The 13708-nt window shown below is 43.4% G+C and overlaps 1 protein-coding gene across 2 annotated transcripts in view; it reads left to right on the top strand.

Moving 5' to 3' along the window:
* The window catches only part of EPAS1 (endothelial PAS domain protein 1), an 82677-nt gene that overhangs the window by 42056 nt on the left and 26913 nt on the right, over positions 1-13708 (top strand). For both annotated transcript variants that reach the window (XM_082480201.1, XM_082480202.1), the window contains exon 2: positions 1216-1406. In XM_082480201.1, coding sequence (XP_082336327.1) covers positions 1216-1406 — 191 coding nt within the window. The remainder of the gene's footprint in view (positions 1-1215; positions 1407-13708) is intronic.

The following is a 13708-nucleotide window of genomic DNA, read 5'->3' on the forward strand; positions in this document are numbered from 1 at the left end:
AATGGAGAGCTGCCACTGGTGATTCTAGAAATGAATGTGCAGCCACAACAGCAAAAATGGTGTGGCTGATCTTCTCTGTACACTGTTCTGTGCTCATCCAAGCTGTGCTGTTTGCACTGGTACAGTATTAGAGGAGTGTGCCTGAAAATAAATATATTCTGTGTTGGCGTGACTAAGGTGCAAAAGCTCAACTTGTGCAAGTGAAGGGAACTTGCAGCATCAGGAGAGCTACATGGGGTTGAAATAGCTGATGGTTTTGCATGGATTCAGGTTCTTCGTGTTCTGAAATAAGAATTGTACTTTATAAAAGAGCTTTAGAGTCAGTGAAGTTCCCTATTAAACTGTCCTATTCCAGATCCATTCTACATATAGCCCTTGTGTTTCTTGCATGTTAAATTTAGCTTTATGTCCCTCAGTGGCTTAATTTTGCATACTTGCTTCATAAAATGCCTTCCCCTTACTATTTCCTGCACTTCTGTTCTCTGTGGAGTTTGAAGGAGGCTGGCTGTATCGGTCATGTTATTTTACTCAAGAAGGAATCTATTTTCATAGACAATAGAGAGGTGGTGATTTAATTAGAATAGCTTCTATGAAGGAGAAGCAACAGTATTTTCTTTCCCATCTTGTATCTTTCATGGTCAAGGAAAGGTGGTTTTCCAGAGAATGTTGGATTAAGAGCTGAGATAGTTGTATATACTAACACTGTTTGATACCCTATTACTACTTTTAGTTTAATGTGGGGTACAGCCATGGAAACTCTACAACATTGAAATATCTATGACAGTCATAGGCACTGTAATTGTTCCAGCTTTAAAATGGATTGTCACCTCATCCCAGAGTATTTTTCAAGTAAATTAATTTAGATTGTACAAACAAAATTTATATTTTTAACATTTCGTGAATCCCAGGAATGATAGTTTGCTATTTCATTGCGAATCTCTCGCCCAAGGCAGATCTTGATCCTGTTGCACTCAACGGGGCTTCAGGGTGTCCAAAGGCTGACTTGTGTAAAATCTGAGCCCTTTCCAGTTGTGTCAGACCTCCCCTAATTCCCATTTTAAAAGGAGCAAATAGATACTAAAGTCTGATGGGTTGACTTAAACCAGTTGACAGAATGGATTTGTTGCTGCGAAGATTTACTCTTGTAAATGTCTCTCTCGGGTCATGAATTGCATTTTAAAAGATGTTTTTCCCTTTCTCCCCTTTACCTACCAGGAGCAGTTCTGAACGGAGGAAGGAGAAATCAAGAGATGCAGCAAGATGCAGAAGAAGCAAAGAAACCGAAGTTTTCTATGAACTGGCACATGAGCTGCCCCTGCCCCATAACATCAGTTCCCACCTGGACAAGGCATCCATAATGCGTCTGGCTATCAGTTTCCTACGCACTCACAAGCTTCTGTCTTCAGGTAAGAAACATCTGGCTAAGAGAAGTTTGTAAATGCTAGCTGATGGCAGCGTGGTAAGGTTGTGCATGTTCTTCTCCGAGTACTTGGTCCAAAGGTGAGAACAGGACACAGCTGCTTGTGTTGTGAGGATACAACTAGGTTTAAAGATAGGTTGGTGGGGTTTTTTGGGCTGGAATTGTGTATATTTTAACTGGGATAGAAAAATCTGAGTGATATTAGTCATATAAGGTCTTCATTACCAAAATAACAACCGATGCAGTTTTGCCTCTCTAAAAAAACAGCTCTCAAAACTCTTGCAGGTGGCTTATTAAGCTCAGTTGCAAGATTCAGAATTCAAACGTACAACTTAAGCTTCCATGCTGAAGCAAGTAAATTTTTTATTTGAGATGGCAAGCATGGTTGTGCTAGTGCAGTTGAAAAGCAGCTAGGAAGTTCTGAAGGTCCAAGACTTCATTTGAAAGGACTAATTGTGCTATGCACTGGTAATGAGTAGTAGGTAGATTGTTTATGACGACGTAGACTAAGATAGCTAAAGCAAACAACTTTTAAATACTTGACATGAATGGATTCTATGTAATCAGAATCTTGCTCGTGTTGGCCTAGTAGGAAATGTGAACCAGCATCATTTTCATAGCCTGTGAAAACAGATAAAATCAACAATGTCCTTCTTTTGCACCTATATTTAAATAATCCCTTCGAGGGAAGTCTGTGGTTTCAGTAGCCTGTGAGATCAATGAAAGCAACTGATATTTCTGGGGGAACTTTCACGTGGTGACCTATAAGTGTTCAGAATATGTTAACAAAACAATGCCTGCATTGTTTGTGGAAGGTAAACCCAAAATTTCAACTCTTCCTTCATTAGCGGCAAAACTCCCAATAAGGTCACGATTGCACTTCCTCTCTTTAGAAAAGTTGAGTCATACCATAACAATTACTTTAATAAATGTTATTAGGAAGTATCTCATTTTGTGGAAGAGTATGCCATTGGTTTGTTGTTGGTTAGTCTGAGAAATATAACAAATTCAATTCTGGTTTTGTGTGCTTTATAATTTTTGTAGCTTTTTTGGGTTCCGCTAAGATTATTGTATAAAATGCAGGTATTTTCATCTTAGCTTATAGAATGTGGTTTTAACATTTACTTCTGTGAAAAGTCTATTTGCTGAACAGTGTTTGCAAAGCATCTCTGATTTCGTCATGTAATTAATACTTGAATAAGTTGCGTAAATAGGTAAATGTTCTTAAGCATGCCATACACCGAGCCAATTTGTTAGTAACTTTCACATCAAAACACAGCTTCAGCTTTTCAAATATTTATATGGCACAAACTAGAGACTGGCACAGCACAGGAGAAGCAAACTTCTGAAGGGCTCTAACAGATAATATAAATAATGCGTGTGTCTGTGAAACCTGACATGAAGTAGTTTGATGCTGTCATCATCAGAAAAATACATTTGCTTACCTGGAAACAGTTGAGTTTAAAGTGCAGTTTTCAAATACGTGTACATTTCTTGGTGAGGAAGAAATCTACAGATAAAACATTTATTTAGTGCTTCTGTAGTGTTAAGGCTTAGGCTCATATAATTTGATAGTGATGACAACTCAATATAATATTCATACATACACATATATATATGATTTTTCTGTGACAGTGTTTGCATAACAATGTGATTCATATAGCTGATTTACATTTTCTTGAAGTACCACCAGGACCCAGCAGTCAGAAAGGAATCTGGAAATGAAACGTTACAGTAGTGACAGGCTGTGATTTAATATTTTAGGCTTTCTCTATGTTAGTTATTTGCTTAACCTTAAATCTCGTGTACTTTCCCAGCTTAAATATTGACTTGGAGTAAGTCCTCTCGTTAAAATTTCTGATGTTAGGCAAATGCAGATTTGTCTATCACTGCATCTTTAGACACTAGGGATGTAGATAAAGGTTTTTAAATCTTTAGTGCTTCTATTCTGAGCAATTGTACTTAAAGTACTTTAACGGGACTGGTTTTCTGGAAGAGCTGGGTATTATTTTCTGACAATGAGAATACACTGAAATGAAAGAACTCAAGCCAGAAAACCACGGTGTGTTGGTAAAGGCCTCATCTGCTACTTACAATCTTCTGAGTATAGCTAACATTTAAATAGCCAAGCTAAACAAGAAGACTGAAAATTTAAGCCCTGAGTATTTGAAAGATAAATTTTATCAGGCATTGGAACAAAGTGGCATCAGAGAGAGAACTTCCATTATTGTTATCAGAATAGTGATTTTAGAGGATTATTTCTTCCTTATGCAATTGCCCAACAGTTTACACTTGCTGAGACCCCTGAGATTCGCAGGTGCAGAATACTGCTCCAGGCAAAGTAAATCTCTATCAGGTTGAGAACTGTTTCTTGCTCTTTTTACAAGGCTGTAAAATCGAATATAGGCATTTCTGGCAGGTGAGCTCTGTTGAAAAAATACTGAAGGCTGTCCGATTTAATTCAAAGCAATAGGTTTTTGATACAGCTTTTGGCTCTCAGATGAAGAAATTTGCTGCTCATCGTGTTTTGGCGAGAGTGTGGAGCAAATGGACACGGGGCTTGTGTGATGCCTGTCCACGCTCCCATCTTGCTTTTCCTCTAAACCCTTTCTGAGCCCCAAGCAAAGCTGCCCCCGTTTCACACGCATGTTTAGCAGACTGGAATCAGGCTGTTAATTCTGCGTTGCATTTGAGGAGCCTGATTCAGCTGATGGGGAGCACGAGGGTTACTGTGTCGTCTGTGACACTGAACTGGGAAATGGGGAGGGGGGAACTGCAGTGTGCATGAAAAGCAAACGCCTGCCCCGGCCTGCAGATTCCCCCTTTGCTTTATGTTGTCTTCGTTGAAATAGTTTTGATTATTTGGGCTAGACACTTAGTGTAAACCAGAGTTAAGTGGGAGTATTTTGTTTTGTCATTGATTAAGACATCAAAATGACATTTACTGCATTTATATATATATGTATATATACAATGTCACTGAAATAAGCTTGCAGTGCAGCTTGAAAATTGCTTCAAAAGGTAGTAAAGAAAAAAGGTACCACTTGAGTAGCGTTGTTGTTTATTATTTATTCTATCAAGAACTACCAGTCCGGCAGATTTTATTTTGTATTACCGTTTGCGGGCACGATTCTCAAACGCAAACACATCTCTTTGTTTCATGGCAGTTTCGCTGGGAGTGGAGGGAGCAAAGGCCTTCCCAGGACTGCATCCTCATCTTTCTGCAAGCTGATGCTCCAGATGGGATTTCGGAGATGGCTGTAGGCAACTTGCCAGCCTCAGTCCGCTGGCATTGAGTGTCTCATGCCCCTTCCTATTATTCCCTGACTCGGAATAGGGCTTTTCACTTCTGTAACTCGGGCTGTTTTACTAGCTGTGTCTGCATAATGATTATTTATCTGTCAGGAAGCCAAGACTTAGGGAAATCTATGCCCACATTCTTCCAGCAGGTGAATGGCAGAGCTCACGAATCTGAGCCCTCATTGAGAGCTCTCCCGCTACGTGCCTCCGAAAATCCCGGCTTCTGGATTGCAGGGTGCACGTCTTCTGCAGGCATTGCGGGGCCTGAGCTTGGCCCTTGTATCCTATCACAATAGGAAATAGCTGGTTGTGTATCTCAGAGTTCAAAAGGGTAAAAAATACCAGGTTTTGCTTTATAAAAGTTGCTGCTTTACTTAGTAACACGTTTCCCTTTGATTTTCACAGTAGGCAATTCTGTGTGGGAATGTTGGAGAGGAAGCCTTTAACATTTAGAAATGCAGGCTGTTCGTCTGACGGCCTGATTGAGATTAGTATCACAGGAAGCAAACTGAAACAATAGCTTTATAATACTGTTTCCATGTTGTGCACAGAACAGTACACAGCATAATTGGAATGCTAAGTAGAAATATCATTTAATTACGATCGTCTTAAATATTTTTCAAGATGCCTCCTAATTCTGTTGGCATAATACATTTTTGCCATCATCACATTCAAATGTTTGAGATAAATTTAGAACTGATCTTTGTTTGTTTCAAGTAAAGGTTTTGATCCCATAAAGTTGCTGCTGAAAATAGACTGCTTGATGCTTATCGGTACCGGAGCTTTTGAATTTGGGATCTTATGTCCTTTAGTATAGTCAGAAAAATCTATAGCAGTACTTGTCCCCTATTATTCTCTAGTATAGCTAATAAATTAGCCTAATGCTTTTGGGGGACTTCAAAGACAGCAAAAGAGAAATAACTGTCTTTTGCTAGAGAATGGCTGTCTTGGTTAACAGCTAACACCGTGGTAGTTGCTAAGGCTGCCTCAGATAGTCTCTTTTTATCTGAATATGAGGAAAAGAATCCACTTTAGGAAGCCTGTATAGGCATTAGCAGGAGGTACCGATGATTTTAAGTGTTTATTGGACCACACTGATGCTAAAGGCATTACAGGAACCAGAACTGTGGTACCAGTGAGTTTCTGTGTGTCAGGAATTACAGACTTCTCAGTCTGTAGCTAATCAGCCAAACACAGTTTTATCAGCTTTCTTTAATCCCATCCCAATTGTGTGGTCACCCGGGTGTCTTTTCTGTGCAGACATCCAGCAAAGGAAACTGGATGGGAGTTGCTCCTGTGCGGGCAGACAGCAGCAGAAATGGGGAGGGAACTGGGAAGCAGACGGGAAGTTGTTTGGGAGAAGGGAGGCCACGAGGAAGCCAGTGTGAAGTTGTTTCAAGGGAGGGAGACAACAGAGCCGGAAAGCCAGCAGGGAGCAGAAGGGAAAAAATAGCTTTTCTCTGGGCTTTTAAGGGAGAGGACAAACTGTAGGGAGAAGTGATGTGGGCATTGTTTTTGAATGTCTGGACAAGCTGCATCTAATCTCAGACCATTGTGGCGTAAAACAGTGCTTTAAAAATAGCGTGTCTGCTTGTTTCCTTTTATTAAATTGGAAAAAAAGTTTAGTGCCAACTGCGCTGCTAGGAATGAGAGCGGAGCTGGGTGCTGAGTGCTTCAGTTGCTTGAAGTGACGTCCCTTTCTGGGAAGGTACACCAGAAGATCCCACAGGGCTCAGGAAGCCTGGGCTGATGGGGTGCTGCGTCCCACCGTTCCACACTGATGGCTGCAGGACTCAAAGCAGCTTCCTGGGAGCAGCATCTGAATGATTTGGCTAGATACAAACTCTGCAATCAAAACAACGCTAACATAAGTGTTTTCTTTATCAAAGTTGCTTGTGCGCTTGGAGATAAGAGCCCTTCAGGAAGCTTCCAGTTTAAGAGTAGCTTTTTCTTGATGTATCTAAAATGAAAGCTTTTATTGAACACATTGAAAATATCCCCTTGAACAGGATGTACTGCCCTGTCAAAACAGAAGAAAAAAAGAAAGAGAGAACAAAAAAATCAGTTGCTTTCCTTTGATGCAAAACAAGAAACCAGGAAGAGACAAGTCTGTCTCAAAGCTGCTCTCCTTGATGCAGGATGGAGCTGCTCTTAGATCTTCCCTAACTTTTGCCTACCGGCGTCAGGCAGTTTTTACAACCCTCCTCTGGAGTGGCAGCTGTAGCCTGGTGTATATTATGTGCAATATCCAAGCAACTTTCTGGTAGTTGTAGGATCCAGGATTAGAGACAAAGACATGAAAATTCTGTGGAGGTGATAATGTGACCTCCAGTAAAAACCCTTTTTGTCACTCTCTACCTCTTGAACTGACCAAAAAGGCCCCTTTGAGTCAGATCAAAGGTGTTGAGAAGAGTATAGGCTGTTTACTAGGAGGTTGTTTATACCTGAGCAGTTGTTTCTTGTAAGGAGAGCCTGATTCTTGAGCCTTTAGACCGTTCCAAGAGGTTGGACTGAAGGAAATGAGCAAGCATCTACGGAAAAAGTGTTCTTAAACTTGGGAACAGTGCACATCCTGACAGTGGGAATTAATCAAAGCTTGTTTACAAGAGCTATTTTTAGCATAAAAGGTTGTTATAAACACTGCAAGAAGCATTTACCATTACAGTTCAAAGTTTCTTGTTGATGAATAATTTCTAGTTTGGTGGTTAGAAAATTTTTCAAAATCAAGCCGATTAAAAAATATTTATCAAAATTTGATGAAGACTGGGACATGGACTGAAAAATACTGTATCAAAATTTGATGCAGACCAAGAAATACTGCCTTGGGGCAGTACAAACAGCGGATGACCCATCAAACTGGGACATGGGAGACAGTTGCTCTGTTCTTGGTTCTGCTCTAGCGCTGGCAGCCACCCCAGGGAGGCCACTGCACTTTTCTGTGTCTCTCTGACGTGTTTCAAGGTCTCTCGATCTCAGCTAGACAGGGATTCTCCCTCCTTTGTAGGCTTCCCAGCACTACATGAGCACAATCTTGGCTGGGATCCATAAATGTAACTATAATATGAACAATAATATTACAGTACTTCATTCTGCTGAATGTGCTATTGATTTATAGTTAAACTGGCGTATTTGCAGTCTGGTCTCCCTGCTATACTGTCATGGTGCCTGAACTGAGATACTCCCATTAGTAGAGATGGAAAAAGTTACAGGAAAAAATAAGAAATGCATCCTTATTTCAAAATCTAGTTAGCAGCTATTTTGAAAAACAATGCTGATGACAAAACCTCTACCTAAATATCACGGTAAACTGAGTCCATGGTTACCTTTCTTTAAGACCTGGAAAATTCTGTCAGGTCTACACGGGGTGCTGCTACCTGGATAAAGTGACCTCAGACCTACTGGAAACCAAGTTCTGCTCTCACCTCCTCAGACCTACTGGAAACCAAGTCCTCATGCTAGCCTTCTACTTTCATTTGGTCCCAGCTTTTGCAAATGTTTTCCGTCAGAAGCTGAAATGTCTTATGCTAAAGTGAAAGACAATAGGGGTTTCTGTGAGCAGCTTGCAGTAGCAATGGCTTTATTTGTTTTTCTTCTGCAAAATAGATTCTTTCTAAAGCAAACCAGATTTTTGCTAGTGGCAATAACTGAATTGCTTCTGATGTATCAGTCTCCTGATGTGTGTGTATCCTCTGTGTATTACTAGCTAGTGTTTTTCACAGGAGAAAGGGAGCAAGCTACAATGCTGTAACTGCAGCCATATGAAGGATGGTTATTTATTATTTATATTAGAATCATAGAATCATAGAATGGTTTAGGTTGGAAGGGACCTTAAAGATCATTGAGTTCCAACCCCGCTGCCGTAGGCAGGGACACCCCACTAGACCAGGTTGCCCAAGGCCCCGTCCAGCCTGGCCTTGAACACCTCCAGGGATGGGGCCTCAACAACCTCTCTGGGCAACCTGTGCCAGTGCCTTACAACCCTCAAAGTGAAAAATTTCTTCCTAATGTTTAATCTAAACCTGCCCTCTTCCAGTTTAAAGTCATTCCTCCTCATCCTATCACTACATGCCCTAGTAAAAAGTCCCTCGCCAGCTCTCCTGTAGGCCCCCTTAAGGTACTGGAAGGCCGCAATAAGATCTCCCCGGAGCCTTCTCTTCTCCAGGCTGAACAGCCCCAACTCTCTCAGCCTCTTCTCATAGGAGAGGTGCTCCAGCCCTCAGATCATTCTTGTGGCCCTCCTCTGGACACACTCCAGCAGGTCCATGTCCTTCTTATGTTGGGGACTCCAGAGCTGCTGGATGCAGTAGTCCAGGTGGGGTCTCATGGGAGTGGAGTAGAGGGGCAGAATCACCTCCTTTGACCTGCTGGCCACACTTCTTGATGCAGCCCAGGATACGGTTGGCCTTCTGGGCTGTGATCACACATTACTGGCTCATGTTGAGCTTCTCATCAATCAGCACCCTCAGGTCCTTTTCCACAGGGCTGCTCTCCAGCCATTCCCCGCCAAGCCTGTGTTTGTGCTTGGGATTGCCCTGACCCAGACCTTGCACTTGACCTTGTTGAACTGCATGAGGTTGGCTTGGGCCCACCTCTCCAGCCTTTCCAGGTCCTTCTGGATGGCATCCCTCTCCAGCGTGTCTACCTCACCAGACAGCTTGGTATCATCAGCAAACTTGCTGAGGGTGCACTCGACCCCACTGTCCATGTCGCTGACAAAGATGTTGAACAGTACGGGTCCCAGTACTGACCCCTGAGGAACACCACTTGTCACTGACCTCCACTTGGACATCAAGCCATTGACCGCAACTCTTTGAGTGTGACCATCCAGCCAGTTCTTTATCCACCCAGTGGTCCATTTGTTGAATCCATGTCTCTCCAATTTAGAGACCAGGATATCGTGTGGGACAGTGTCGAAAGCTTTGCACAAGTCCAGGCAGATGACATCAGTTGATCTTCCATTGTCCACTGCCGCTGTAACCCCTTCGTAGAAGGCCACCAAATTTGTCAGGCATTATTTGCCCTTGGTGATGCCATGCTGGCTGCCACCAATCACCTCCTTGTTTTCTATGTTCCAGGAGGATCTGCTCCATGATCTTGCCAGGCACAGAGTTGAGACTGACTGGCCTGTAGTTCCCTGGGTCTTCCTTATTTCCCTTTTTGAAAACAGAGGTTATGTATCCTCTTTTCCAGTCGGCAGGAACCTCACCAGAGTACCACGACTTCTCAAGTATGATCCTAGTAGCTTAGTGACTTCATCTGCCAGTTCCTTCAGGACCTGTGGATGCATCTCATCAGGTCCCATGGACTTGTGCGCCTTCAGGTTCCTCAGGTGGTCTCGCACTTGATCTTCACCTACAGTGGGCGGTTCCCCATTTTCCCAATCCCCGCCTCTGCATGCTGCGTCATGGGTAGTGTGGCTGCAATCCTTGCCAGTGAAGACTGAGGCAAAAAAGTCATTGAGTACCTCAGCTCTGTCTCTGTCCCGGGTAACCAGTTCTTGCGTTTCTTTCCAGAGAGGGCCCACCTCTTCCCTGGTCTTTCTTTTCTCACTGACATACTTAAAGAAGGATTTTTTGTTTGTCTTAATGTCCCTGGCCAGATTTAGTTCCACCTGGGCTTTAGCTTGTCTAACCTGATCCCTGTCTGCCCGAACAATTCCTCTGTATTCCTCCCAGGCTACCCGCCCCTGTTTCCCCTCCCTATAGGCCTCCTTTTTGCTTTTGATCATGCCAAGGAGCTCCTTGTTCATCCATGCAGGTCTCCTGGCTTTTCTGCCTGCCTTCTTCTTTGTAGGGACGCATTGCTCCTGAGCTTGGAGGAGGTGATCCTTGAATATTAACCAACTGTCTTGGGCCCTTCTTCCCTCCAGCGCTTCATCCCATGGCACCATACCAAGCAGATTCTTCAAGAGGCCAAAGTCAGCTCTCCCAAAGTCCAGGGTGCTTAGCTTGCTGCGCACTTTCCTCACTGCCTCGAGGATCTCGAACTCAACCATTTCATGGTCACTACAGCCTAGGCTACCCTTGAGTTTGACGCTGTCTACCAGCCCCTCCTTCTTGGTAAGAACAAGGTCCAGCATAGCTCCTCTCCTTTTTGGTTCCTCAACCACTTGGAGAAGGAAGTTGTCGTCAGTGCAATCCAAGAACCTCCTGGATTGCCTATGCCTGGCTGTGTTACCCTTCCAACAGATGTCTGGGTGGTTGAAGTCGCCCATGAGGACCAGGGTCTGTGAACGTGATGCCGCCCCTGTCTATCTGTAGAGGGCTTCATCCGCTCGGTCTTCTTGGTCGGGTGGCCTGTAGCAGACTCCCCCTGTAGTGTCCCCTGCTCCCGATTTCCCTTTAATCCTGACCTATAGGCTCTCAGTCGGCTCTTTATCCATCCCTAGGCTGAGCTCCATGCGTTCCAGCTAGTTGTTGACATATATGGCAACACCACCTCCTGGTTTCCCTTGCCTGTCCCTCCTGAAGAGCCTGTAGCCTTCCATGCCAACACTCCAGTCATATATTACTATAATTATACTAAGTTACCTGATACAGGGCATACTAGGGCCACTGCAGTGATGCCCAGCATATTTCTTTGCTGCGAACTAAGGTTCTTCAGGTAGTTAATAAGCTTCAGGGGTTTAGCACCAATGACACCTTCTGACACTTTGTGTTTGCAACCACCATAAAGAACCTGGACACAGCAGAAGACATGAGCACCTTTGGTGTAGCCCCCAGTGCCTGTGCTTCCCTGGGCAGGCTGACAGGGATGCCTATGGGGGACAGGCAAGGAATAGATGGCGGCAGCAGCACAGTGGCCCCTGGAGGTACTTGTCACCTGCCTGATGGTGCCCACGGTTTCCTCACTCCGTCTTTGAAACGTAAGCAATGATTACTACAAGAAACCCGTGTCTGCCAGCTCCTCTTGCCAACTGCTGCCGGGGCTCCTAAGGGGGGAGGAGGGTATGCAATGGGGTTTATTGAGTTATCAGGGAAGCTGGAGGGTGTCTGCAAAACATCTTGGTCTTGCTTTGGGGTTATGTGAGAGGGGGTGCACAGCGGCACAAACCCTCTTCTCTCCCTTCTCCCAGTCCATGTCAGAGATGCCTCCAGCTGGATGAAGGTAATTCTAATGACATAGTTGAACTCTGATCCAACAAAAAACCCTGTAACCACGTGCTTTAATGCTGACTATATCTTTTAAGTGCTGTGCTCAGCTAGGACGTTAAGGGTTTGAACCTGCAGCCCTGATGTGAGTGATCCCATGTCCTCTGTGTGTGTTTGTATAAGTAGTATAATTTATATACATGGAAAAGCAAACTTAATCATCTGATAATACAAGTAAAGTGTTTGTCTTTCACTGTTGGAGGCATTTAAGAATACAAATGCTTTGAATAGCCTTCCTGCCTTTGAATGGTCATGTTTTGTTAATGCAAACTTAATGAGCTGGGAAAAAAAATGGAAAGGAGGGTCTGGGGTTAGAGCTGAAAAGTCATTTTTTTTCTCTGAACCCACACTTGGCTGATTGTCTTGGGCTATAGCCATGATCCCTGCTGAATAAACCATTTGTTTGCTTCCGGAAAAGTAAAAAAAGACCCTTGACATTCTTTACACAGCAGAATCAAGCTTGGGAGCAGATGGTCACTTACCTTTTTTTTTTTTTTTTTTTTTTTTTCCTTCCCTAAATGTCATTATGGTCAAAGTGCATACTATTCAAATATATTATTGTGTATTTTCTGTATTTTAAATGCTAGCCCTGATGTAATTTCCTGAAGTCAGTTGCTTTGTACTGAGGAGGAACTGGCCCCTGTGTGTGTAGTTAAAATTGCGGTGCAGGGACACAAAACGCTGGCCATCCCCAGAGAGCATCTTCTCTTCCCTGCTACCAAACGATCGCATGGAGAAGCAAAGGGTGATAAATGAAGTGCTCCCAATGGCTCTGGGGCTGAGTCTGTCTGTTCCCTTGTTCACATGATGGGTAATGGGCTGCTGCCGGGGAGGAATGATGAGGAGCAGGAGGAGGATGCCGAAGCAGCATCACATTTGTCACCAGTCATGTGTTCCAAAGGGCAGTTCGGTGGGCTCTGTGTTGCAAACACTCATCCCTCTGCATTTGCTCACTGTCCATCCTTAGGCACTAGCAGGTGCAGTTGCAGGAGGTGTAGAGAACTCATCCTTTAATCATAACTCTTTAATACTTCAAAGTAAAAGCTGCATTAGTTTACCTCAGCTTCTTCTGAATCCAAAAAAATACCAAAACCCAAGCCACTTCTAATAACATTTTACAAAGCAATACCCCATTCCTGCTTCTAGACTTCTTCCAAAATGAGTATTTCAACAAGAGACATGAAGGGAAATGATGAATGTGCTGTTTCAGGAAGGAAAAGAACAAAAATGAAATACTTTTCTCAAGTGCTAACAGTATGTGTACTAGAGAACAAAAACTGTGTGCTGAAATTGCAACATTAAACCAACAAAGAGCAACTTCTTCAAGAAACTAGTTTGAGTCCCACTGTTCTTGCAAATAAAGCTGATGCAATTATGGCTGGAGCCTCTGGGCAGCAAAATCAGTGGTGGGCCCAGCCTGGAGCACTCTTGGGCCACTGGGGAGGGGCACAGAGCAGCTCACTGCAGCTCCTCTCAGATCATCCTTGCTGCTTCAGGCTTTGGAGCACCTTTGATCTAGATGGGACTTACCCGTGGCCTTGTATCTTCAGCCGTGTATCGCTGAGGTTGGTTATTCTTTATTTTGAGACCATAAGGGTTTTTTTGTTTGTTTGCTTGCTTTTTCCTCCTGAATTCAGAGCCTTACAGCTAACACATATTTGCAATAACTGATAGCAAATATGCAGGCTAACTGACAAAACTGTAAAGATAAGCTCACCACAGCATGTCTGTGGTATACAGACCAGATGTGATATCTGTAAAGAGTTTTGTAAAGAAAAAAATCCCAGAAGTTTCACATAAAGCATGTAAAGAAACTAATGGGCCAGCTCCTACACAG

The sequence above is a fragment of the Vanellus vanellus genome (assembly GCF_965231255.1).
Source record: "Vanellus vanellus genome assembly, chromosome: 3".
Lineage (NCBI taxonomy): Eukaryota > Metazoa > Chordata > Aves > Charadriiformes > Charadriidae > Vanellus > Vanellus vanellus.